The following is a 24012-nucleotide window of genomic DNA, read 5'->3' as shown; positions in this document are numbered from 1 at the left end:
TAAGAAGCAGTATTTTATTTCAAAACATATTTTATGGTTTGTGTTTTACATTGGGGGTGACTTGAGTGATATTAAACAATCTTCTCAAACACAAATTAACATAAATTAGATATGGCATGAAACACATACAATTAGTTTCTGCTAAAATGTGGATTATTAGATCCACCTCTATGACAATTTTTTACCCTTTCATTGGAGATACTGACTAGTATTTTAGTAAGAGGGTAAATTTCCAGTAAAAAGTCTGGAGCAATGGGAGTTGTGTAACAAATTTCACTCCAAAAATGTACCCCCCAGCATATGGAAATAGGCATTCCATCTCTCAAAATGACACACTCATTTTTACTTTTCAATCATCATCAACTGTTGGCTTGATTGTCACTCCTCTTCTTATTTGACCCCAGCCGATTAAACTGAAAAATGAAAAACAAGTTATTTGTAATTGTGTTTAGAAAATATTCAAAATGCAAATGGCAAAAGCTCTATATAAACCCTGTAGTCATGTTTGTATTAGGAGTACTCACACAGGTTTCAGAAGTTTCTGAACTCCCCCTTCCCTCCCCTGCACTGCAAAATCTTAAAGACGACTGGCTGCTGGAAGCATAGGAGAGGGGAGGATAATGGAGAGACCATAAGCAAACAGGACTTTTTCTTAAGCTATGGGACCATATTTTAAAATGTGCTGTTAAACAGAAGCACACACACAAAGGTTCTACTTGCCCATAATCGTCTAGTTAACTGCAAATGAAAATGTGTCGATAGCTTTATTGCTTTCCAACTTGCATAAAGCGTTACACTACTTTTAAAGGGAAATGAGAACACCTTGCAAAAAAAGGAATATAATAGTTCAATTTTTGAGGTCAACATTTCTCACTGAGGGTGTAACCTCAACACAAAGTTGACATAATTCTCAAAATTGTTTTTACCACTTGTACTGGGTAATAGAAAAAATCTTCCCTCTTAGTACTTCCCCTTACACACCCACTGCATTTTAAAAAATCCACTAATTCTTTCCACTAGCTCAAGATGCAGCTTCAGAGAAAGCTTTTAAAAAGACTGCAATATCACTTTTCCAGCCAAGAGACAGCACATATAATCGATGCAACTGCCTTTAAGACTCTCCCAACTCCTTGAAGGGAGCCATGGAAGAACCTGATGTTAGTCTTGAACTTGTCTGCCAAAACTCTGGGCTCTCACATCTTTCGGAACAATTCCCAGAAGAACAGTGTACATTGATAAAAATGGAATTGAAGTAATTAATCCATTATTTCAAGCCTTTCTAGGCTGGAGCCCACAGCTGTGGCAAAGCCACACTCAGGCCCTACATATCCCTGGTGTTGTTGCTGCATTTTGCCTATTTGTCCATTCTCCCAGTTTTAACCCCTGTGCCTCTTTCTCTATGTGATTTTACTTTCCACTATATCCCAACTGCCCTTCTCCTTGTTCTCTCATTCACTTCCCTAGAAAGTCTGAGGAAGGGAGTGTAAGAGGCAGAGTTCTTTCCCCCTTCCTCTGTACCAGCTGTCCCCACTCTTTTCTTCCTAATTAGAACCTTCCCAATTTCTTTGTTCTTTACCCATCCCCTCTCTGTTTCTTTCCTTGCTTAGTTTTATTTTTTCTCCTTTCCCTTCTACTACAGTATAGTTGGCAACATGTGAAAACTGTGCCACAAACCATTCTAATAAAAGTGCACCTGAGAGTGCTAGCCCCAACAACAAGAGAGATCTGTGAGCATTTTGGTGAAATACAGGTTTGTTTGAAAGGAGGGAAGAAAAAACAGAAAAAAATTGCACCAAAATACCTATAAAACCCAGCGGCTACCAAACCACAGATTTGACAAGTCATTGCTGGAAAATGTTGCTCATCTTCTATTCACATAGCTCCCCTTCAGCTTCCCCCATTTCTCTCTTGGTGCTCATTCCTTCCTTATCTGCTCAGAAAGTGTGTGCTCCTCTCCTCCTTACTTAGTAGCCACTCCAGTAATCCCCACTAGCTACCCCTCTACTGAAGGCATTTGGCTGCCAGCTCTGCCTGCTGCTGAGCTGACCTGCTGAGTTACAGAAACAGCTAGCAAGGTGTAACTGCCTGCTACAGTGATCCAGAAAACTGGCCATGACTATTTCCCAGAACAGATGTTCAAAACCCGGTATGTCTCAGCCAGATCAGAACTACTGGGGAGTATGTTAACATACCTTTTTCTCCTTACCACAGTGCGAGGGCCACACAGGGGGTGTAGGGGACAAGATTGCTTAGTGTTTCTGTACTAGCTTTATTTTCAGAGAATATACATTCTAGGTGGGCAGTTGCTTGAAGAGAAGCGAAGCAAATAAGCTTAAAAAGGAGCCACCAGCCATACTGCTCCTCAACTTTAGGGATCCTGCTACAGGATATTTTTGGGTGCCCCACCAGCCACATTATTCTTGTAATCTGTGTTGACTAAAAAAATTGACACCTCCAGTCTCACGGGAGCCAGAGAAAAAGGTCCTTGGAGATCAGTGTCCCTTTGTTCCCTTGTCCTCCCCACCACCCACACTTTGCAAAGCTGCATTGGCAGTCACATGTAGCTGGAACTGCTGAGCCCAGGCCCACAGGCTGAGAATTACTGCTTTAAGATAAACCCAGTCTTAAATGTATCCTTAATTTCTATTTGGTCTTTGTCATCACTGGGTTAAAGTTCCTGCTGTTAATATTACTGTGGTATGACTGTGTTATCAAGTCACAACTCATGGCATCAGAAGGTTTATTGTGCATTTATGTTAAGCAGCGCACAAAGTATTTAATTTTTCACTATTTCACTTAACATTTTTGAAAAAAGTGACCCATAGAAATAGTGATTAGGTGCTTAGAGAATTTAGAGGAACAAAGGAATTCTACAGCAGAGGCAGATAGTACTGGTGTCAGAGCAACACAGTAGTATCAAGGGGTTATTTTGTCACTGTACTGCCAACTTACCGCCAGTGTTTCTCAACTCTTCGACTAAGGGCAATTTTTTCTCCTACTTCTGTGCACACAGGGTTAGTTAGCACTATCTTGCCCAAATCAGCCTTCACTGCGCTAACTCTTCCTCCAGTAGACAAGGATCCTATATTTACCATTAAAACTTCATTCTTGGATAGTTTTTGCACCTGAAAGAAGATATAAAGAATTCTGTAAGTTTTACTTTAAATATGCAAATAACTTATAAAATTGATAGCATTTTGCAGCCAATAACTTAAATGAAGACCAAAAAAAAAAAGATTTTATATCTGACTGCTACAGCTAGGTTACCAAAGAAAAATACTAACAGAAAGGGAGACAAGCACCAAATGTCTAGGACCATGCCGCACACGAATATGATAAAACGATGTCCATTTTTAGACACATGATAAAGTGTTTCTCATTTTCATTCTAACGTAGGAGAAATATAAAAAGGCTCAGCACAAATAATATTCCAGATTACTTGCCTCAGACTCATCTACAAAAATCAGTCTGCCTTTTTCTGGGAAATAATAATTGTTTTAAGGTTGTATAAACTATATACAAAGCTAAAGTTTTTTACCCCATAATTGACATCAATATAAAACAGATCCTTGTGCCTCTCTTCTTTCACCAAATACAACCACCAAAATAACTGCTCAATTCAGAGTCAGTCACAAAGAGAAAATCCAAAATGACAGCAACACCTAATTTACCAATAAAATAAATCAGTGTGAAGCAGTTTTCATAGTTTAAAGGCCAGAAGGGATCATAATGATCCACTAGTTTGACTTCCTGCACAAAACAGACCATGGAACCTCATCCAGTAATTCCTGTATCAAGCCCACAACTTTTGAGCTATAGCAGGGGTTGCAATCTTTGGCACACAGCCCATCAGGGTAATCCACTGGCTGGCCACGAGACATTTTGTTTATGTTGACCATCTGCAGGCACGGCCCCCCGCAGCTCCCAGTGGCCGCAGTTCGCTGTTCCCGGCCAATGGGAGCAGCAGGAAGTGGCAGCCAGCACGTCCCAGCAGCCCACGCCACTTCCCACAGTTCCCATTGGCCGGGAACAATGAACTGCAGCCACAGGGAGCTGCAGGAGGGCCGTGCCTGTGGACGGTCAACGTAAACAAACTGTCTCGTGGCCCGCCAGTGGATTACCCTGATGGGCTGCTTGCCGAAGGCTGCTGACTCCTGAGCCATAGCATACCTTTTAGAAAGATATCTAGTCTAGGATTAGAGACTTCAAGTGATGGAGAATCCACCACATCCCTAGACTGGCAAAGTATTAGGATGTACATGAAACTAGCAGGATCATGCATGACAAGTTTTGCAGCTGATGAATGGAGAAGAGAACAACAAGGGGAAGGAACAAGGATTACCAGCATCTTTGGAAGAAGGGCCAACTTTAAGAATCACAAGGCTTCAAATTTCTTTAGGTTACCAGTATATGAATTTCCTCCCCCTGTGAAAGGCATTCTTACATAGTATTTAAGTGGACATGTACCATTGTTTTTCCCCTCTGAAATGCAAACATTATGTATGGAAACCAGGAAGAAAGGAAAGACGAAAGCATGCATAAATATAAACACTCACATCTCAGTGGAATTAATTTCCAGGGGGTTAACAGAGTAAAAGCTTCAAAACAAAAAAAAGTCTGACAAGTACCATGATAATGTCCTTTTAACAGAACAGGCACAAATATACTAACCTTTGCAGCTTTCTTGTCTCCCTCAGTGCGCACACCTAGCAGTCGCCTAAGCAGGAAATAGGAAATTTCCAGCTCTGTGAATATTTCAGGGAGTGCTCCAACTGCACCAAGAACCTGCCCCACCATTCGGTCAGCCCGACATAAAGTTGGGTCAATTTTAGTGCCAACACCTATTTCAGAACAAGACAACTTCTGAGGAATAATTGAAAAAGTAATCATATTTATACGCATCAAATACATTTAAAGGAGACCTACAAATGAAATTAACCATTATTCTTAGTGACATACTAAACATCCCCACTACCCAGCTGGAGGTGGGCGTTCAGCACATTAAGAACTGAACTCACCTATTTACTCTTTTTTAGGATCTGTGAACTCTAACTAGCCGTGATACAATGCCCCAGAATTCATCATGCTGGTGGCAGCACAGATAATACAGAAGCCTGCTGGAGTTAACCAATGTAATTTAGATAAATAACTAAATTTTACACTATTTGGCACTGTTTTATAAAGCTTCATTACATATATATTAAAAGGTACACAATTGCTGTAGGAGTCACACATTAGAATTTACTGTAAATTGCAATAAATTCCCCCCTCTTCCCAGGAAGTGTACTGTTATCTGAAACCATCTAAGTTTTCAAAAATAGGCATGAGGAGAAAAATCTCTTCATTAAAAAAACATTGTTACCAATTAGGCCTCCAGGAGCAGCATACTGTAGATCATTGTGTTCTGCAAAAAGTGATACAATTTTGGAAAAGATTGGCTTGCACATGAGTTTTCCTTCACTGTCCTTGGATACAATACCAGGTCTGACTTCAAGTTCCTGGCCTACCTAAGTACAGTGGAGAAAAAGTGGTTAGATGTTTCTTTTTCACCAGAGTAAAAAGCTAGCTGGTGGTGGGAGAGAAGAGTTATTTTTCCAACAGTTACATTAATATTAACAGCACTTGGCTGTTGCATCACAGAATTATAGTGGTACTACCTGGAAAATCAACAGAACTTTTAAAAACCTCTGTATTACACAGGTAATAAAAAGGTAGTTAACACTGCCTTCAAATGTACTTTAAAAAGTTGATTTATTAGATGATCACTCTTAGTTTTAGGCCCAACATTTAAATTCTAACTTATTTTAAACGTTTTCTAATAGTACTGCAATCCCAAACACTATATTACTGAGTTAGTGTATGAAAAACTAGACAGTGCAACAATGTAGTTTCACTGTTCAAGCAAAAGAACATAGAAGATCAAATTGTATAAGTGGTGCATAAACTTGATTTTTTAACTTTCCAGTTTAATAATCAAGGATGTTATTTTTAATAGACAAAAAAGACTGGAAAACTTGTTGTTGATCGGACTCCATACAAAAGCCGAGTATTCAGTCATATTCACTTTTAATGTGGTGACTGAGTGCATAGTTAGCACACACTCCTTAACTTTATTTAGATTTATCAGCACGGCTCAAACTCCACCTTTTTTAAATGATTTACTAAATAAATATGCACATGCAAGAAGGGGAAACTGCACCCTCATATTCATTGCAAAGAATAGAAAGGGACACTACCATCAACTTTGGAAAAAAATCACTTATGTCAATTAAAAATATATATATTTTGTTACTAGTAAAAACCTAACTATAACAAATAAATGGTTTTGTTTTGTTTTTGTTTTTTGAGGGAGGGGCGGGGGGAGAGGATTGGGCATGGTCAATTTCATTGTTTCCCATTTCTGTTTAACTTTCAAACAGCAACAAGGCAAAAGGAAAACATTTTAAAACAGGACTGTGAAACCATAACCAAAGACAGGGGAACTCAGGTGGGGGTAGTACCTGAAGCTAATTTTAATTAATTTTTTAAAACTGACTATATACCTTTAAGTTGCTTTGTATTGACCACAAAGAAACACCTATTATGCGTCTACACATTATAATAACTAATGAGGTATTTGGAGGACAGGGGGGGCGGAAGAGTAGCTATTACCTTTAATACACCTTTTAGAATACTACCGCCAGCTACACCACCCTTAAGGTCATCTACTTCACATCCAGGCTTGTTGACATCAAAAGATCTAATTACTGAAAAGCACACAAATCCATTATTAAGATATATAGAAGCTTGACTAGTGACACTTATGCGATGTTTACAATTCTTGTCTTTTTTTTTAAAATCTACTCCAAACAATGAAAATAACTCCCTGTATTCACCATGCTATGCAGTCTGTTGCATGCAATTTTTTCATAAGTTTTTAAATACTACATGAACCATGGGTCAAATTAAGCTGGTTAAACCCAAAACATGTTAACGCATTCTGGCAAGGAATATCCACTGTACTTTAAAATACAATTTTAAGTAATTTAGTTCTCAGTAAATACATTTATCACAAACTAATTAGTATTTAAAAATTATTCTCAAAGCCATGCAAACATTAGAGATATCAGTGCATAAAGGAGGAAGTAATGCTACATCCAACTTTCTTGGAAAACAAACTATTCGCCAAGTGGAAGAAGACTAAACCAGAGAAAGATGATTTACAAGCTTCTAAGAAAGTATTACAAACAAAATAAAAGTATTCTTTAGGCACTGTTCTACAATTTATAGTGTTCAGAAGTGAAAGTACAACATTTAACCTCCTGCATGCTTAAGATTTACGTAAAGGCAATGAAAGAAATGCGTGCTCTAAAATAAAAGACCTAATCACGGTCCCATTGGGAGTTTTGCCGCTGTCTTCAATAGGAGAAGCTTTTTCTAAATTCTATTACAAGCTTCTCTGTTTAATTCAGAAACTGAATTATATATCAGCTCCTTTTTAAAAAGGCTGACCACCTATAGAATACTGGAGGAAATCCTAACACTTGTAAGAGAAAATGACCTTTGCTTTTAGCCTAATTTCTAACAGACCGACTTTGTTAAGTTCTATATACATACACACTCTAGATTTCAGTGTTTTATGTAAAATACATCTAGAGTGGATGAACTGAATAGGAAGATGTTTTAGAAATGAACAAAATCCAATGCTTTAACATTTATGCCCAAGTGACATAACAAAATATTGAAGTGTGCCACTTGGAAAACTGACTGGCAGGTGGGAAAGGGGGGTGCCAGCATATCCACCCCTTGTGTCTTCAAGCCATATCTATTTACTCCCAAGAGTTTTAACTGCAACAGAATGCAGCTTGATTTTCCAGATACCACAAAGTTGTCAGTGCTTAACAGAGTAATCTAATGTATAAAGAGCAAATCTGATTTAGAAATCACTCTGCTTCCTTCCGCAGGTCTGAAGAAGAGCACTGTGTTGCTCGAAAGCTTGTACCTTCCACGAACAGAAGTTGGTAAAATAAAAGTTTATCTTATCTACCTTGTTTCTAAGATAAATTATTCATTTTCACTGCCGTTTTCATATTATATCCACATTTAAAATGCCCAAATCAAAGCAGTTCATTTATATATAGTCATATTGTATATATACACACACAGACAACACTCATATTTAAGATTTCAGGAAATAGAGAGGCTTGAAATTGCTAGCGTGCTAAATGCTCCTCATACCCTCTTTAGAGCATGCCGCCAATATTAGCATTGTCTGAAAGGGTGGTTAAACATATAGGTAAGCTTTAAACATTTACATACCAATAAGTCTTGGTTCTGATGTGAAGTCTCGCAATGGGACTGGAATTTTCTTTACTATATACTCACAAACCACCTCAATGTTGTATTTCAGCTGTGCTGAGATTGGAATAATAGGAGCTCCTTCTGCAACTGTACCTACAACAAAAAAAATGGGAGTTGTTTTACATCAGACTTTATGTTGCGTATACCAAAGCGTATATGAGTATTCATGACGCACTAAAACCACAAATGAAATTTCAGGGACAATTTCTACATATTTCCCCAAACCAGAAGTCCATAAAAACAACATGACCAAAGTGTCAGGTCATATTTATTTTCATATTAAGCCACAACTACTTTTCAAGGTAGTACAATATGGCTTGTACATTGCCTACAGGGAGTTCTGTGAGTTTCTGTGTGGGAGGCCTATATAGTTTGCTCTCCAAGTGGGCTCTTGAGGCAGTGTTTTACTCTAGGAACTCTGCTTCATGCTTGATGATCAGGAGTGGCATGACATGAGTTTCAGCCTCTTAACCGGAAATAAGCAGCGTACCTACTGGATAGGAGGAATACAATTGTGCATGTAGGCACTGAAGGGGCAGAGTTACCACAGAGGTAAAAAACAGATTCTTCATGAAAACCGATTTGGACTTAGATCCCTTAGCCCAGAGGTGGGCAACCTACAGCCCGCGGGCCACATCCAGCCTGCGGGATCCTCCTGCTTGGCCCCTGAGGCTAGCCCCCAGCCCCTCCCCCGCCCTTCGCCCACTCCCAAATCCTCAGCTCACTGCGCTGCCGACACAACGCTCTGGGCAGCCGGGCAGCGCAGTTGCAGAGCCATGGCCTGACCCAGTGCTCTGGGTGGTGCATCTGTAGCGCTGCCAGCCATCGGTGCTCCAGGCAACGTGGTAAGGGAGCGAGGGGGCATGGAGGGGTGTTGTACAGGTAGCAGGGGAGTTCGGGGTGGTGGTCAGAGGGTGGAGGTGTGGATAGGGGTTGGGGCGGTCAGAGGGTGGGGAACAGCGGGGTTGGATGGGGCAGGGGTCCCTGGGGGGCAGTCAGGAATGAGAGAGGGGGTTGGTCAGGGGACAGGGAGTGGTGGATGGGGCAGGAGTCCCGGGGGAGCCATCAGGGGGTGAGAAGCAGCGGGGGTTGGATAGGAGGCGAGTGCCGGACCACGCCTGGTTGTTTGGGGAGACACAGCCTCCCCTAACTGGCCCTCCATACAATTTTGGAAACGCGATGTGGCCCTCAGGTCCAAAAGTTTGCCTGCCCCTGCCATAGCCCCTTGCCCACTAGATTTTAAGGACTAGTTTACACTAGAATTGCTACAGCGGCGCAGCTAGTGCAGATGCTCTATGAAGACGGGAGAGAGCTCTCCTGTTAGCATAATTATCTTACCTCCCCAAGTGGCGGTAGCTATGTCAGCAGGAGAGCTTCCCCTGCCGACATAGTGCTGTCCACACTAGAGCTTAGGTCAGTGTAACTGACGTCACTGAGGGAGGTGGCTTTTCCATGCCCCTGAGCAACTAAAGTTATACTGAGGTAAGCCCTACATTTTACGACCTGGCCAGACTGCATTCTAACAAACACAGCAACTTGTGGGGACTGTAAACAGATCACAGCTGGGAAACCTCTCTCTGGATGTGGGTTGTGAAAAATGAGAGGAAACAGAACAAGCAGTTAGGGCCAAGATGCAGTGAAAGAACAGAGCTGAGATACCCTATAGAGGATGAGAGATCTAAAATATTTGATGCATCAGTAGCAATTCCATAATTAAGATTGCAATGAGTTTTGCGCATAAAGCAAGACTAAAATCCTTGATTCATACTTTACTGATTTAATTTAGCTTTCAAATTTGGTACAATAATTCTTCGGACAACTATGTTCTACAGTTTTTTTTTAGTGAAATATTATTAAATTTGAAAAAGAGACATTTTAAAATTGCTCTCTCTTTGAACTTTCTCCCTGGCTTAGTCACATTTGCTTGACTTTCTCTAGTGAAATAACCTCAATCTCCACAAACTTCAAAATTCACACACAAAAGTACCTTGCATTTAGGCCACTTATGAGATTTTAAACACATGAGAAGTTGTGTCCCTGACACAAGCCAACAATTTTGAACTACACAAAGGTTATATAACAGGACTGATCAGACCTGTCAACCACATCCATCTTCTGATGCTGCTAACCTGCCTCCATAGCTGGGTTTTGCAAATACCCCCATTGAGCCAAGGAGCAAGGCTAAGTGGCAGAGGTTCTGGAGAGATGGGAAATAAAAATCAGAAGGGCGCTGGGGAACCAGAGGGAAGGGATGGTTTGCAGGGGTGTGTGGAGTTTGGGTACAAGGCTCATGGGGTAAAAGCCCAAGATTTCTGAGCCAAGGTTTCTACACCTGAAAAGCTCCCCTAGAGCTGCTGCCTTGGCTCCCAGTGCACCACAGCATGGTAGGAAGCTCATGGCATGGAGAGGAAGCATGAGAATAAGGAGAGGTTTACAAGACAGAAGAAGAGCCAGAGCCTCTCTGAAATCCACTAGAGACTTAGTGACTGCTACTGGTTCTATGTGGAAGATGCTCAGATACTACAGCGATGGGTAGCAGTATAAAACCCCAAGATACATAGTTTAGCTCAGTGGGCCTGCAGCAAGGGAGTAGCTCAACTCAAGTAGACATTTGGCCGTGAATGGACTGTGCGTAAAGGGATACCCAAGGAAATGCGTGAGAAAGAATGGGGGGAGGGGGATGCGAGAAGGGAGGACTGGCTAGAATTCAAGGTGCCCAATGGTTGAGATAAGGAGAGTAGAGGTAGGCAGGCTATCAACAGTGGCACAGAAGTAGTTGAGAGGGGGAACTGATTAACAGAGTTCATTGGGAATTTTTCAACAAAACTGTTGGTTAGAGCACTTACCTGGGACGTGGAAGACCCAGATTCAAGTCCCTGCTCTGCCTGATCCCATTAGAGCAGTTTCATTTGTATAACTAAATATGTATTGAGAAAGACAGACTGACTCTCCAGCCCCGTAGTTAGGACACTCATCTGGGATGTGGGAGACTCAGGTTCAAGTCAAGTCATTTTACACCCAGTTTGTGTGTTTAGGAACAACCCTTAAAATCCATTAATTGTAGCAGCGTGGAAGCAGAATATAATGCTACTAAATTCATATTTGAAAGAAAAATCTTATTGAAATATCTAGAAAACAAAACATTACACAACCTTTTTTTTTTTTTTTTTTTTTAAAGCTACAAAAGCCTGACTCATCTGCTAATTCTTTGAGCTGGACATCAGGTTGTCCTGACCAGATAACGCTTTTCATGTCAGCCTAACTCCCAGCATTGAAGAATTACACAGAACTTCCAGCAATACTGCATTTCTGCTTCTGGAAACTTACCTTGTACAAATGCAAGAATCTGTTCATACTGTTCTTTAGCCTGGCTCTCCTTTACCAAGTCAATCTTATTCTGTAGAATTAGAATGTGTTTCAATTTCATGATTTCTATAGCAGCTAGATGTTCAGAGGTCTGGGGCTGAGGGCATGACTCATTACCAGCTGGAAGGGAAGGGGAAAAAGTGATTATGTACAGTCATCTATAATAAGGATACACAAAACTGTGTGAACATCTACCACCTCATTGTGTGCTTGAAAAAATATTGCTTGCTTAAAAGTCATCAAGTCGCTAATTTTTTTAATTGCTTATGGGTTTAGTGCAGTCTCTTCATCTCAGACACAAAAATGCCAAGAGCTCTAAACTTTAATGACAAACCAAAAATTCAGAAAGCACATGGCTATTAAGGTTATCAATATTGTTTGGGTTCTACTTCCCAGAAAGTCACCTTTCCCCTAATGTGCTGTTACAATATTTGAGCTCACTGGGGGTTTGATCTATTATATGGGGACGGAGGCATTAGTGGAGGACTCTGATAACTAGAAATTAATTCTCCTATCCCTTTTGTTCTGAAAATAGAGTTCATTGGATTTCCAGGGTATATAGATATCCATCCACTCATGTCTTTGTCAGAAAAGGTGACTGGGAACTATGTTTAAATATATATCTCAACTTTACATTTGAGTTGTATGTAGTTTGACACTGTGCAGTTTTATTTGGCAGATTGTGCGTACACACAGAGACAAATGGTGAGTGTGTTCTACTAAAACATATACAGTAGAGGCCCGTTTATCCAACCCCTCATTATCTGGCTCTCCGTATTAACCCAGCAACCAGTACACACAGATCAAGAAGTGGGCAATCTTTCGTGTGGCTGCTAGATGGCACTGCAACCTCGCACTCTCCCATTCTCTGGATTATCTGAATTTTTGATTATCGATCTGACCCCAGTCCCAATTAGATCGGATAAACTGGGTTCTGCTGTATCTACTTCTGCCATTGACTTGTATGGCTATGGGAAAGTAATTTAACCTCTCTGTGCCTCAGTTACCCCCGTGTAAAGAAAGACAGCGGTCACCACCTTTTGTGAAGTGCCTTGGTGAGCTATAGATCAAAAAGACTAATTACTACTTATTATTAAATATTTCATGGCTATTCAGACACTTAAAACAATGCTAACTTGAGTATATTATTGTTTTGTTTCCCAAATAATATGTTGTCTGACCAGACGTAACATAATTCATAGTTGAATTTATTTTGGCGTTGCATTATTATACTATTCTGAACATTTATAAAAATGAAGTTTAATTTATTTCACACACTTTACACACCTGCTCAAGTCAGATTAGTGAAAGTTCTTCCTAAATCAGTCTATCAACAGAAAGAATGGCCCAAATGGGGTCCTTTGATTCTGTCCACATCACAATGAATTTACCATTGCTTCCCACCTCACCCCACTCTCTTTCGAGCATCAGTACTACATATTTAAATTAATAGAAAGGGCAGATAAAACAACTGAGAGAAAAGCAAGCCTGCTCAAATAGGTCTAAGCATCTCCAACATGAAAATCTAATTTTATTGTACAAGTAAAAACAGTCCCAAAATTTTATCTCAACCCACCACTCCTCTGCCATCATCCAAACAGTCAAATATCGCTTCAGCTATTGGACGAGTCAAAGTGCTCAAATTCTGTTCCACAATTCAGACGTATCTATTTAGAGGGCACGATATTCTCTTTCTACAATCATAGTTTTAAAATCTTATCTCTTTACACAAGACTCAATAACATTCACAATTTTTGTAATAGCTGGTCGCCCATTACCCTTTGTATTATTTTAATGTCAATATTAAGTTGTTGTATTGTTATGTTATAAAAGAGGCTCAATTTCCCCACCCCAAATATTACCTATCAAAAGCAGTGCTGCATCCATAACTGCCGCACCGTTCAGCATAGTAGCCATCAAGATATCGTGGCCCGGACAATCGACAAAAGAGACATGCCTGTTGCATATGGAGGGTAAACACAAAACAACAAAAGCCAGTTATCGCCAATTAAACTGACTGGTTTGCATGAAGTGACCAGTAGGCACACAGTTAAGGTATGTACAAAAACTGCATATTATTTCAAGACAAACATGGAAAGTTGACATTTTGGAACTATGTTCATATGATCATAACTAAATGAAGTAACTACTTGTTGAAATTTTAAGTTTCAGAAAAATGGTGACAGTACTACATGTCTTTTATGGGATATAATTTCTGTCTTTCAGAAACTTACAAACCAACCATGCATAGTTTAAATGTGTCAGACTATGAAGATCCATGCCGGACTAGCACATTCTCCTTTTTTACTTCTTATCTCTTCTAAAAGCTCTCTCCCCATTTCCCTCCTTGCAAGGTTATGCATGTTCATTCTGAACCTAGCCAGAACTGCACCGTATCTCTAAGATTGACCTGTAACTGTCCAGACTCAATCTTTGAGTTTACATTGTGTAGGCTACAATAATGGGGGCATTTCAAGTTCCTGTCTGTATTTAATGGGGTAATCTTTATTATTTGACAACATGCCACAGAAAAAGAATTGTCTGCCACTTCAGCGATAATATTTTAAAAAATTACAGTAGGTAAAATAAGCAGTATGTCAAAGAAACCAGTGTTTAATGATTTGTTTAGTGCTAGCTTTCTAACTGTCACAATCCACCAAAATACTCTATTAGAACAAGTATTCAGGTTGAAGGGTATGTGAAAAAGCAAGGAAATTCAATTATGAGGAACTGTCCCCTACACTTAAGTACGGATTAAGGTCTGATTTGATAACCACCCTTGTGATTATTTTCATCTGAATAATCCCAATGAAGCATCACAAATAACTCCTGAAACTTTTAAACTTGCATTCTGACCATGTTACACTTTATCAGGAATTGTATAAACAAGTCTCTCTCCCATCGTTCTCCTAACACAAAGATGATCTCAAGTTAAGGCTCAAGTTTTCATAGCTCCAGTTTAAAAACCCTTATTTTTCTATTATCTCTGGGGGGAAAATGACAGATATACAATTTACATTAGGTTACAGTCTAAAAATAAACTTTAAATTTGTTCACACCTCTGATTTAAATTAAATTCAGGTTACAAGCCAAAGGATGCCTTTTTTATTCAAACAGCCCTGTAAGCAATATAGTATTGGAAAATTAGACTTATTTTCTGTTGTGTCTCACCACCAGTAAAAGATTCTGCAGGTCAAATTATGCCTTCAGTCACATCTGTGCAACCTCATACTCTTCAGATCTCTAGATACTACAGTGACGGGTATATTAGAAATGCCAACATAGAAGTTGGGCTCAGCAAACTGCAACTTTGTAAATGATGAGCAAGCCCAAATAAAATATGGCACCTTCTCTCAACTGTACTGGCTCCTCAGAGGTAATAGAAGTAAAAACTATTTATCACTTGAGTAAACAGAGGACTGAATATACAAACAGACTTATGGAGAAACAAGGTACCATTTTTAAACAATCGCTTGAAGTGTACTTCAACTATATTGAGGGAACTATGGACAAAGCAAGAGCAACTGAAAATCACCGAATTCAGATCAGTCACCTGATTAGTTTAAAATTCCCTTTGGTCCCAGGAATATCTGTAGGGAACTCATCTGGTGTACTACTTCCACAGGACCGGTAACACTCTGGTCGGGAGCAACTGGGGTCATCAAGTTTGTAAATCTGGAAGTATAAAAAAAAAAAAGATGAAAAACAGGTTTAACCTAGCAGTGGTCATTTAAGTACTTTCACACAGTTAATAAAAGAGTCAAAATGGGTACATTTAGATTCATAGTAATGACTAACCTTAGCATTGGCATAACCCAGCTTGATAGTGATATTTCTTTCCAGTTCATTTTTGAATCTAACAGTGTGAACTCCAGAAATAGCTTTTACTACTGTTGACTTTCCATGGGCCACATGACCAATTGTGCCTACATTTTAAAAGCAAACATTAATCACACACAATTAGAGAGACTTGTCAAACTTTCAATATCAAGGATCCAGTTTGCACAGGACACCTGTAAGTCCTTGAAGCTTGTGGATCCAGAGCTTCCATTGTAAGCATGTACAGATTTCTTAACTAGGTTTTTACAGCAACTTGCTACAGTAACTGATTGATCTTTAAATGAGCTCTCTGTGGACAGACCCTTGCATCCACATGGAGCTCATTACAAGATCTGGTCTTTACTCAGGCAAAGCACCTTTTGCTCGAGAGCACTCCTATCAACACCAACATACGCTTCCCCTTTAACTAAAAACATTTCATTCCCAAGATCTTATATTGCAGTAGTCATCTTGTACTGTAGTGGCCATCTTTCAATGTAATAAGGATTTGACATGTCTCCTTTTGTGATTGTTAACACTACTATTTAAAAGAACACTGCCTGTTAGTTTAGGCAGTTTGCTTGCTAAAAGTTTGCTTAAAACTTTCAATACAATTGTTTATTAATTTTCTCTGTTTCATAAAGAACAGTTTTTGGTTTGGATTTTCCCTGCAGAATTTTTTACTAAGACTTTTCAGCACTATGCATGACAACAAGAATGTGTTACAAAAGCATTTGTGATTAACTTTGTTTTTCTTACCTATATTAATCGTAGCTTGACGGCTGATGACTTCTGGCGAGAGAGGCGTCAGCTTGGTAACATTCTATATGGAACAGATTTCAAGCAAACTTTTAGGCTACAAGATAAGTTTTCTCCAAGCTGCATGGCTCCGCAGCAGGTGAGGAAAGGCGCTCTCCCCTGGCTGCTGCAGCAAGAGGGCTGGGGGGAGTGGGAAGTCCTCTCTCCCCACCACAGCCCCAAGGCAGCCTACACCCCAAGCCCCTCATTCCCAGCCCCACCCCAGAGCCCTCACTCCCCCACACCCCAACCCTCTGCCCCAGCCATGAGCCCCCTCACGTACCCCAAACCCCTCATCCCCAGTCCCACCCCACCAGCCAGAGCCCCCACCCGCCTTCTTCCCCAGCCCTGAGCCCCCTCCCACATACCGAACCCCTTGGCCCCACCCCCGCCACACATCACCTCCATATTTGTGCACGTAAAATTAATTCCGCACATGGATGTAAAAAATTAGAGGAAATATTGGCAACAAGTAAAACAAATGTAAATTTAGACTGATTTTAAAAAGCTGTTTTTCCCCCAATCTGTTTATTCCCAACTGGTGTAGCATGGAAAAATTCTGTCATCCAAAATCTCCTGTCTCTATAACAAAGCCTTTTATCTTATAAATGCTGTTCTTACACAGTCCAAAAAGAATATTTAAACTATAAAATACCTATGAATTATATTCGGCAAGTGATGACATCCATGTCAGTGTCCTCTTATTTTACTTTTGAAACTGTTTATAACTGATGTGGTCCTGACCAAATACTGAGTTCCATGTGGATGATCCATGAAAGCTTATGCCCAAATAAATCTGTTAGTCTTTAAGGTGCCACCGGACTCCTCGTTTTTGTGGATACAGACTAACACGGCTACTTCTCTGATATTTGGCCCTCCAAGTGCACTGTTGCACACATGCAGAGCTCCACTGAAGTCAACAGAGCTCTGTATGAGCAAATCGAAGTGCAGGATTGAGGCCTCTGTTCGTATATTAGTGCAATGAAATATATGCATCAATATATATACACATATGAGAATGCTGACGTGGATTGTACATTGTGGGCACTGATGCTGTTTATACAGGGAGGTCTGGTTAGCTCTGTGTACAGCATGGAAATAAATTTACACTTAGCATTAATTGCGCAAGAGCTTGAACTTACTCATAACATTTTAAAGGAAGTAACCCATTTAGTAAGTTTTCTTCTTCACCGTAAAACAGATTTTGTCCATTTAATGAGACTGTTCAAAGAAACACTCACATGCTTACTTAAAAAGAACAGGAGTACTTGTGGCACCTTAGAGACAAACAAATTCATTTGACAGGTTTCAGAGTAGCAGTCGTGTTAGTCTGTATCCATAAAAAGAAAAGGAGTACTTGTGGCACCTTAGAGACTAACAAATTTATTAGAGCATAAGCTTTCTTACACAGAGAGCTACAGGTCACTTCATCGGATGCATACAGTGGAAAATATAGTGGGGAGATTTTATATATACAGAGAAGATGAAACAATGGGTGTTCCATACAGACCGCAACAAGAGTGATCAGCAAAGGTGAGCTATTACCAGCAGGAGAGCGTGGGGTGAGGGAATGACCTTTTGTAGTGATAATCAAGGTGGGCCATTTCCAGCACTTTACAAGAACAGTAGGAGAGGAAATAAACAAGGGGAAATAGTTTTACTTTGTGTAATGACACATCCACTCCCAGTCTTTATTCAAGCCTAAGTTAATTGTATCCAGTTTGCAAATTAATTCCAATTCAGACTCGTTGGAGTCTGTTTTTGAAGTTTTTTTGTTGTTGCTTTATGCTCAAATAAATTTGTTAGTCTCTAAAGGTGCCACAAGTACTCCTGCTCTTTTTGCGGATACACACTAACATGGCTGCTACGCAAAAATATGTCATGCTTACTTAAGATGCCATGACTAGACCCATTTAAGTCAGTAAGTACAAGAAGTACCCTGCAGATGGCACTGTGTAGGAAGATGACAAGTTGAAGGGAGGTAAATTTTGTAGTCACTAAGACTGCTCACAGTGCATAAAGTTAAGCGTGTGTGTAAATTTTGTCAACACTGGAACCTAGAACTGGATTTAAACTAGCCCTTTACAAATCTGAGTACAAATATGAAACCAAAATTTAGGAAAGGACTTGAAATTTCAAGACCCTTTCCAATCTGATCTCCCAGCAACATAGATCATCCATCTTTTCAGTTCACAATGTCATTATCAGTGAGGACTGGAGAAAATATAGGACCCTCATAAAGGGATCATCACTACACTAGCATTTATTATTTGTTGAGCACCAGCATGCTCAGGGCTGCATATAACATAAAAGAAAGAATCCTTGCCCCAAAGAGCTTATGAATATGTACTTATGAACTGTTGAAGACTATTATATAATAAGGGAGACTAGCCCAAGGTGTAAACAGGGAAGCCACCAGCTAAATTAAAGCCCAGGTAGGTAGCAACTGAAAGATCTTCTGATGTACCTACTGTAACCTATATGAAATAAGTGGGATAATCTTGGTTAATCAACTAATAGACGGATAGCCAAAGTGAAAGGAGACTATCACTGGTCATTTCGGTAGTCTCAACAGAGTATCAAAGGACTGGTCTAAACTGGGCCCACAGAAACAATTCCCGCCGAACTTTTAACATCACTAAGTACTATATTTTCCCGGGGTTGAGGACTTCCATTTTCATTACTGTCTAGTCAGCACCCTATCCAAGAGCACCGTACTCACTCCCACACACAGGTTGGAAGATAAAGGTACTGGCACTGACGATGCTTACACAAGACAAAAGACAAGCTCAGCAACACGTCGCCTTCCTCGTTATCTACGCTCTCCATCACGCCTACCTAAACACCTACATTAGGCCTAACATCGGGCATCAAGCCTCAGAAACAACAAAAGCTGCAGATTTCTCCCGGGGAGCCGGGTGGGTTAAACTCTGGTCTCCGACGTTTTTACAACCCACCCCCCGCTCGGCTTCAAGATTCATCACCAGCAGGATCCCCGCCCCCCGCCCCAGGGCGCCCCCCTCCTCCGCCGCAGCAGCGGCGCCCACCGGGCGCGTCCCCACTCCCCACAGGACGGGGCAGACGGTGGCATAAATCCCCGCCCCCCGGCGTTGCCCGACCCCGGGTCCCCTCCCCGCAGCCCGGCGGCTCGCTAAGGGGGCGGCTCCCGGCGCATCCCCAGCCAGGCCGCGCGCGCGCTGGACTCCCCCGACCCGCTCCTGCCGCCGGGCGAACAGGGCCCCGCAGCCTCGGGCTCGGGTCTCACCAGGGTGGCCAGGTCCTGCCGGGAGAGGTGCGGCTGCCCCAGAGTCACTCCCGCCTCGTCCCCCGCCATCTTGCCCAAGAGGAAGTGAGGAGCCCCCCGCGGCCGCCTGAGCCCGGCGCTACATGGGCTGGAGGGCGCCGCCCGCTCCGAGTCCGGCGACGCGGGCTATGCGGGAAGCACCCGGCCCAGTCTCGTCCGGCTCTGGTCTTCGCTGCTCCAGTGGGGGCACCAGGGGAGCGCGGCAGTGGCGCAGGCGAGCGACGGGGCAGCCTCAGGAAGGACCCGGAAGCCGGGTGATGCAACCGGCATCGAGAGAGAGAGGCGCCCCACGTGCGCGTGTCGCAAGAGAGCGAGCGGTAGACCGACTGCGCATGCGCGGCTCGCTGGCTGAGCGCGGCTGCGCACTTGCAGCACCCAGGGAGTTCAGTCAGAGCAGGCCCACGTATTGTGCTAGGTGCTGTACAAAACACATAACAAAGAGTCCCTGCCCAAAGAGTTTACCATCTAAGTAGGTGATGTTGCTCTTTTTAAAATAGGAATTGCAGTGAAATGTGTCAAATTTGTGTTAAAAATCACATATTGGGACAGAATATCTAAATGCAGTAAAGGGACAGCATTTGACAGGAAATAAGCTAATTTTCTTATACAGTAAGTAAAAGTGTATGATTTTAGTTTGGTTATATGTACAGGTCTACATTACATTACGTAAATGATGTTTATTAAATGAGCATTGTTAAACATTCCAGTTAAAAGACTATTATTTCAAAGGTGATTATCTTTTGTATTTAATTCCTTACTGATTGGGCACTTTATTATTTATTTATCTTACTTTAGCATCTAGAGGATAGAAGACCCATTTTGCTGTGTGCTGCACACAAATAAGCTCCTATTCTTCAATTAGACCAATGCAGGTGTTAAAGTCTGTCAGTGGAAATGTGACTGTGGCAAGCCTAGGAACTAGTTTAAGTCAAGACTCAATAGATGGGTGTAACAAACAATAGGATGAACTGTTAGAGGGATCATGAAGATAAAAATGATAGCAACAAGTAGTTACACACATTATAGCTATGTGCACATCTAGACTGTATCAGGACATTTTATTTTTTGTAATTATAAGATACAATTAAATATATACTAGTAATTTCTACCGGCCATCTATTGATATCACTTTTAAATTTCAACTTTTTTCTTTTACTATTTTGTTTATTACTTGTATGTGGTTGGTAATGCATAGAATATAAGAGAAGACATCCCTGCCCCAGGAATAAACAGTTTACATCCTAACAGTATCTTTCATATGGAATATTTAAAAAACAATCTCAAAAAGCCCAAAACCTTTTCAGAATTGGGCACAGCAACTCAGATGCTGAAAAATAAAAACAAACTAAGGCCTTGATCTTGCAATAGGATCTGTCATATAAACACAAGGGTCTGCCTAAACAGATCTGATTGGAAGATTGAAGCCAAAACTGGCAACCCTTACACTTTGCCTTTCTCTTGTGAAATAATGGATTTCTCTTTTCCCCTTCAAGCCCCATTTTGTTAATCCACCCCAGTAAGAAGTACAGAATGGAAAATTAAAACCTTATGCACTGCCTTGAAATTATTGCTGTGTACACACGTGTCATCTTGTGTATTATTTATATATACTGTTAATTTAATCTAGATCCTAATCCTTTATTCTTTATTAAGCAAAAACTAGGTTTCCTATGGGAGGCCCTAGAGATTTGAATTCCAGGTGGACATTTGTTTACATTACATGACTACCATATAATTTAGCTATACTGGCAGTCTGAAAAATTTGATTCTGCATGTGCTCCTATCTCCAATTTTGCATACACACATTTATAACTTGAAGTCAGTGGGACTACTCACATACATAAGATTGGGGCCCACGTGTGTAATTAACTGAAGTAAATGGAGACAATATGGATATTTGAGAATACACAGGCAGGCTCTAAAATTGAGATGTGATGGGGGAAGCTACCACAAACTGGTGGTGTACATTACCTGGCTTTAGCCAAGTTTTAATCTCCCCCTTTACCACTCTCCTTTCCCAAAATAATTGTGGGAAATTAATTCTTTTATACATAGAAGAGGAAGTGTATTGTTGATAGTCTTTCTTTAAAGAAAACAAATGAAAATGTAGTAACGATCATTATAACAAGTTATAAGTGAAGATCTTGCTACTGAAAATAAAATGTATATTACCCTGCAATACATTTGGATAATTTTGTACATAAAATGGAAAATATTATTGTTTCATATCTAATATTTCAAAAATCTATGTGGTGCAAATATAACTTTCTTTAAATGATCTCACTGCTGGGAAAACCACAGTTGAAACATGTAACCTGGATGCATAAAATGTTGGGGGAATATGATGCAACACTTGATTGTAGTTGCCTTACCAATGTGTATTTCTGTGCAGGTGTAATCACTGTTTTGCAATATTACAGATGGTGTAGAATTCCATTCTAAATGGATAAAGTTGCCTCTTAAATCATTTAACTGTATAGTTTATACAACGATGCAAATAGAGTATGAAAATTCCAGAAACAATCACATGCTGCATTTTTGGTTGACTAAAGAAGATGTTATAAATAATTTAATCCCTGTCAATGTATCTATCAAATTTTGGAATGGAAATACATAATAATTATCATATATTAAGGATGAATATATTGTTAATGTCATAACAATAAAACTATTAAATATTCTTGCTTTGTTATTGTTGATTCATTGTATTGTGGGAGGTTGACAGTATGAAGAAATATAGAAATATATATAGAAATATATGCATCCGATGAACTGAGCTGTAGCTCATGAAAGCTTATGCTCAAATAAATTGGTTAGTCTCTAAGGTGTCACAAGTACTCCTTTTCTTTTTATAGAGAAAAAGAAATTCTGAGACTATAAATGTTCATTGATGCCAAATAAACTCCTCATCACCAGAAACTGTTAACAGTGCTTTAGAATTAATCGGTTATGTTTAATCCTATAAGCACTTTACATGTCTGTAACTTTATTCACATGAATAGTCCCGTTTAAATTAATGGGACTACTCACCTTAGTAAAGTTACACATGTGCTTAAGTCTAACCCTAATAGACCTATCCAACTTCTGAAATAAATGGAATGCTCATATTGACTTCAGTCACAGCTAGATAGGGCCCCAAATAGGGAGACCTTCCCTGCCCAGTCTCCTACACTGCTGAGAATACTCATTTTGAGGCACTTTTTAAATATTACTCTGTTACAATGATATATATGAATTGTCAGTGGAGACACAAATTTGTCCAGGCTTTTCCAATACGAAGGAGAAGCTATTTTTAAAAAACAATGAGAGTGAAGTTTGTCAACGTTTATCAGATTTTTTTTTCTTCGAGTTTGAGGTCTTCCTTCATATTATGTAGGAGAGACACACAAAAAGCATCTCACACCTCAGCTTGACAGATACTGGAAAAATCTTAGTAAGAGGCAGATTAAAAAAATTGTTTCTCCCACTTTCCTTTTTACAAAATTGAAGGAGTATTAGGGGCAACAAGAAGGGCAACAGTTCAGTTCCTGTTTATTTCTTTTCTATTCCAGCCTCCCTTTGCTGAGGTACTGAACATATGTGGGTCTGAGCTGAGTGCAGCAGATTTATTGTAAAACAGTGAATGTGGGTCAGTACATCTATTGTGTGAGACAGTAAATGGTAGAAACTGTAGCTTCCTTCTGTGACACTGAGAGTGGGCTTATAGTCCTGCATCACTGCATGAGAGAGTGAACGGAGTAAGGGGTGAGTAGCTTCATTGTGTGAAGCAGAAAATGGGGCAGGTACAGTAGTAGCAGACACAGAAACAGTGAATGGGATGTGGGGGGCAAGTTCTTTGTATGAAGCAGTAAATGGGATGGCAGTAGGAAGTATGGCATATACAGGGGCAAACTGTGAGAGGCAATGAATGGGGTGGGGTGGCAGTAGGAGGTGCATTGTGAGGCAGTGAAGGGGATAGGGTAGCAATAGGAGGTGCAGTGCGAGGCATGGAAGGGGTGGGGATGACAGTGACTGTACAGTAAAAGGCAATTAAGGGGGTGGGAGTGAAATGAGAGGCAGTGAAAGAGGTGGGGATGGCGGTGCAGAGCGAGGCAGCGAAGGGGTAGGGATGGAAGTGGTGATGCGGTTAAGGCAATGAAGGGGATGGGGGTGCAGTGTGTGAGGCAATGAATGAGATGGGAGTGTCAGTAAGAGATGCAATGTGGAAGGCAGTGCAAGGTGGGGGTGGCAGTAGAGGTGCAGTAGGAGGTAATGAAGGGATGGCAGTGGTCGTGCAGTGAGAGGCAGTAAAAAGGGGTGGCAATGATGGTGCATTGAGATGAGTGAAAGTATGGGGGTGAGAGTGGTGGTGTAGTGAGGCAATGAAAGGTGGGTGCACAGTGAGA

At 40.6% G+C, this 24012-nt stretch overlaps 1 protein-coding gene across 1 annotated transcript; it reads right to left on the bottom strand.

Moving 5' to 3' along the window:
• On the bottom strand, positions 1 to 19865 carry EIF2S3 (eukaryotic translation initiation factor 2 subunit gamma). The gene is made up of 12 exons (XM_084636609.1): positions 19589 to 19865; positions 16285 to 16348; positions 15505 to 15632; positions 15260 to 15381; positions 13569 to 13663; positions 11668 to 11826; positions 8299 to 8433; positions 6652 to 6746; positions 5363 to 5507; positions 4672 to 4841; positions 2953 to 3125; positions 1 to 413 (listed from the first exon to the last, which is right to left on the bottom strand). The coding sequence occupies exons 1-12, from the start codon at positions 19655 to 19657 to the stop codon at positions 350 to 352; spliced, it is 1419 nt and encodes a 472-aa protein (XP_084492735.1). The 5' UTR covers positions 19658 to 19865; the 3' UTR covers positions 1 to 349.
• Between the last annotated feature and the right edge of the window lie 4147 nt (positions 19866 to 24012).

Source organism: Lepidochelys olivacea (genome assembly GCF_965140295.1).
Source record: "Lepidochelys olivacea isolate rLepOli2 genome assembly, chromosome: 1".
NCBI lineage: Eukaryota > Metazoa > Chordata > Testudines > Cheloniidae > Lepidochelys > Lepidochelys olivacea.
The sequence above is the reverse complement of the archived record's forward strand: the minus strand, read 5'-3'. Positions and strand labels throughout refer to the sequence as shown.

Bases quoted from the DNA above. Each gene is read 5' to 3' on its own strand.
- EIF2S3 (XM_084636609.1), bottom strand. From the start codon at position 19,657: ATGGCGGGGGACGAGGCGGGAGTGACTCTGGGGCAGCCGCACCTCTCC. The intron at 13,664-15,259 runs GTGACTGATCTG...CATATGCAACAG, and splicing joins GGGAATTTTAAACTAATCAG to GCATGTCTCTTTTGTCGATT. The intron at 3,126-4,671 runs GTTAGTATATTT...ATCTTCTTTCAG, and splicing joins GAGACAAGAAAGCTGCAAAG to GTGCAAAAACTATCCAAGAA.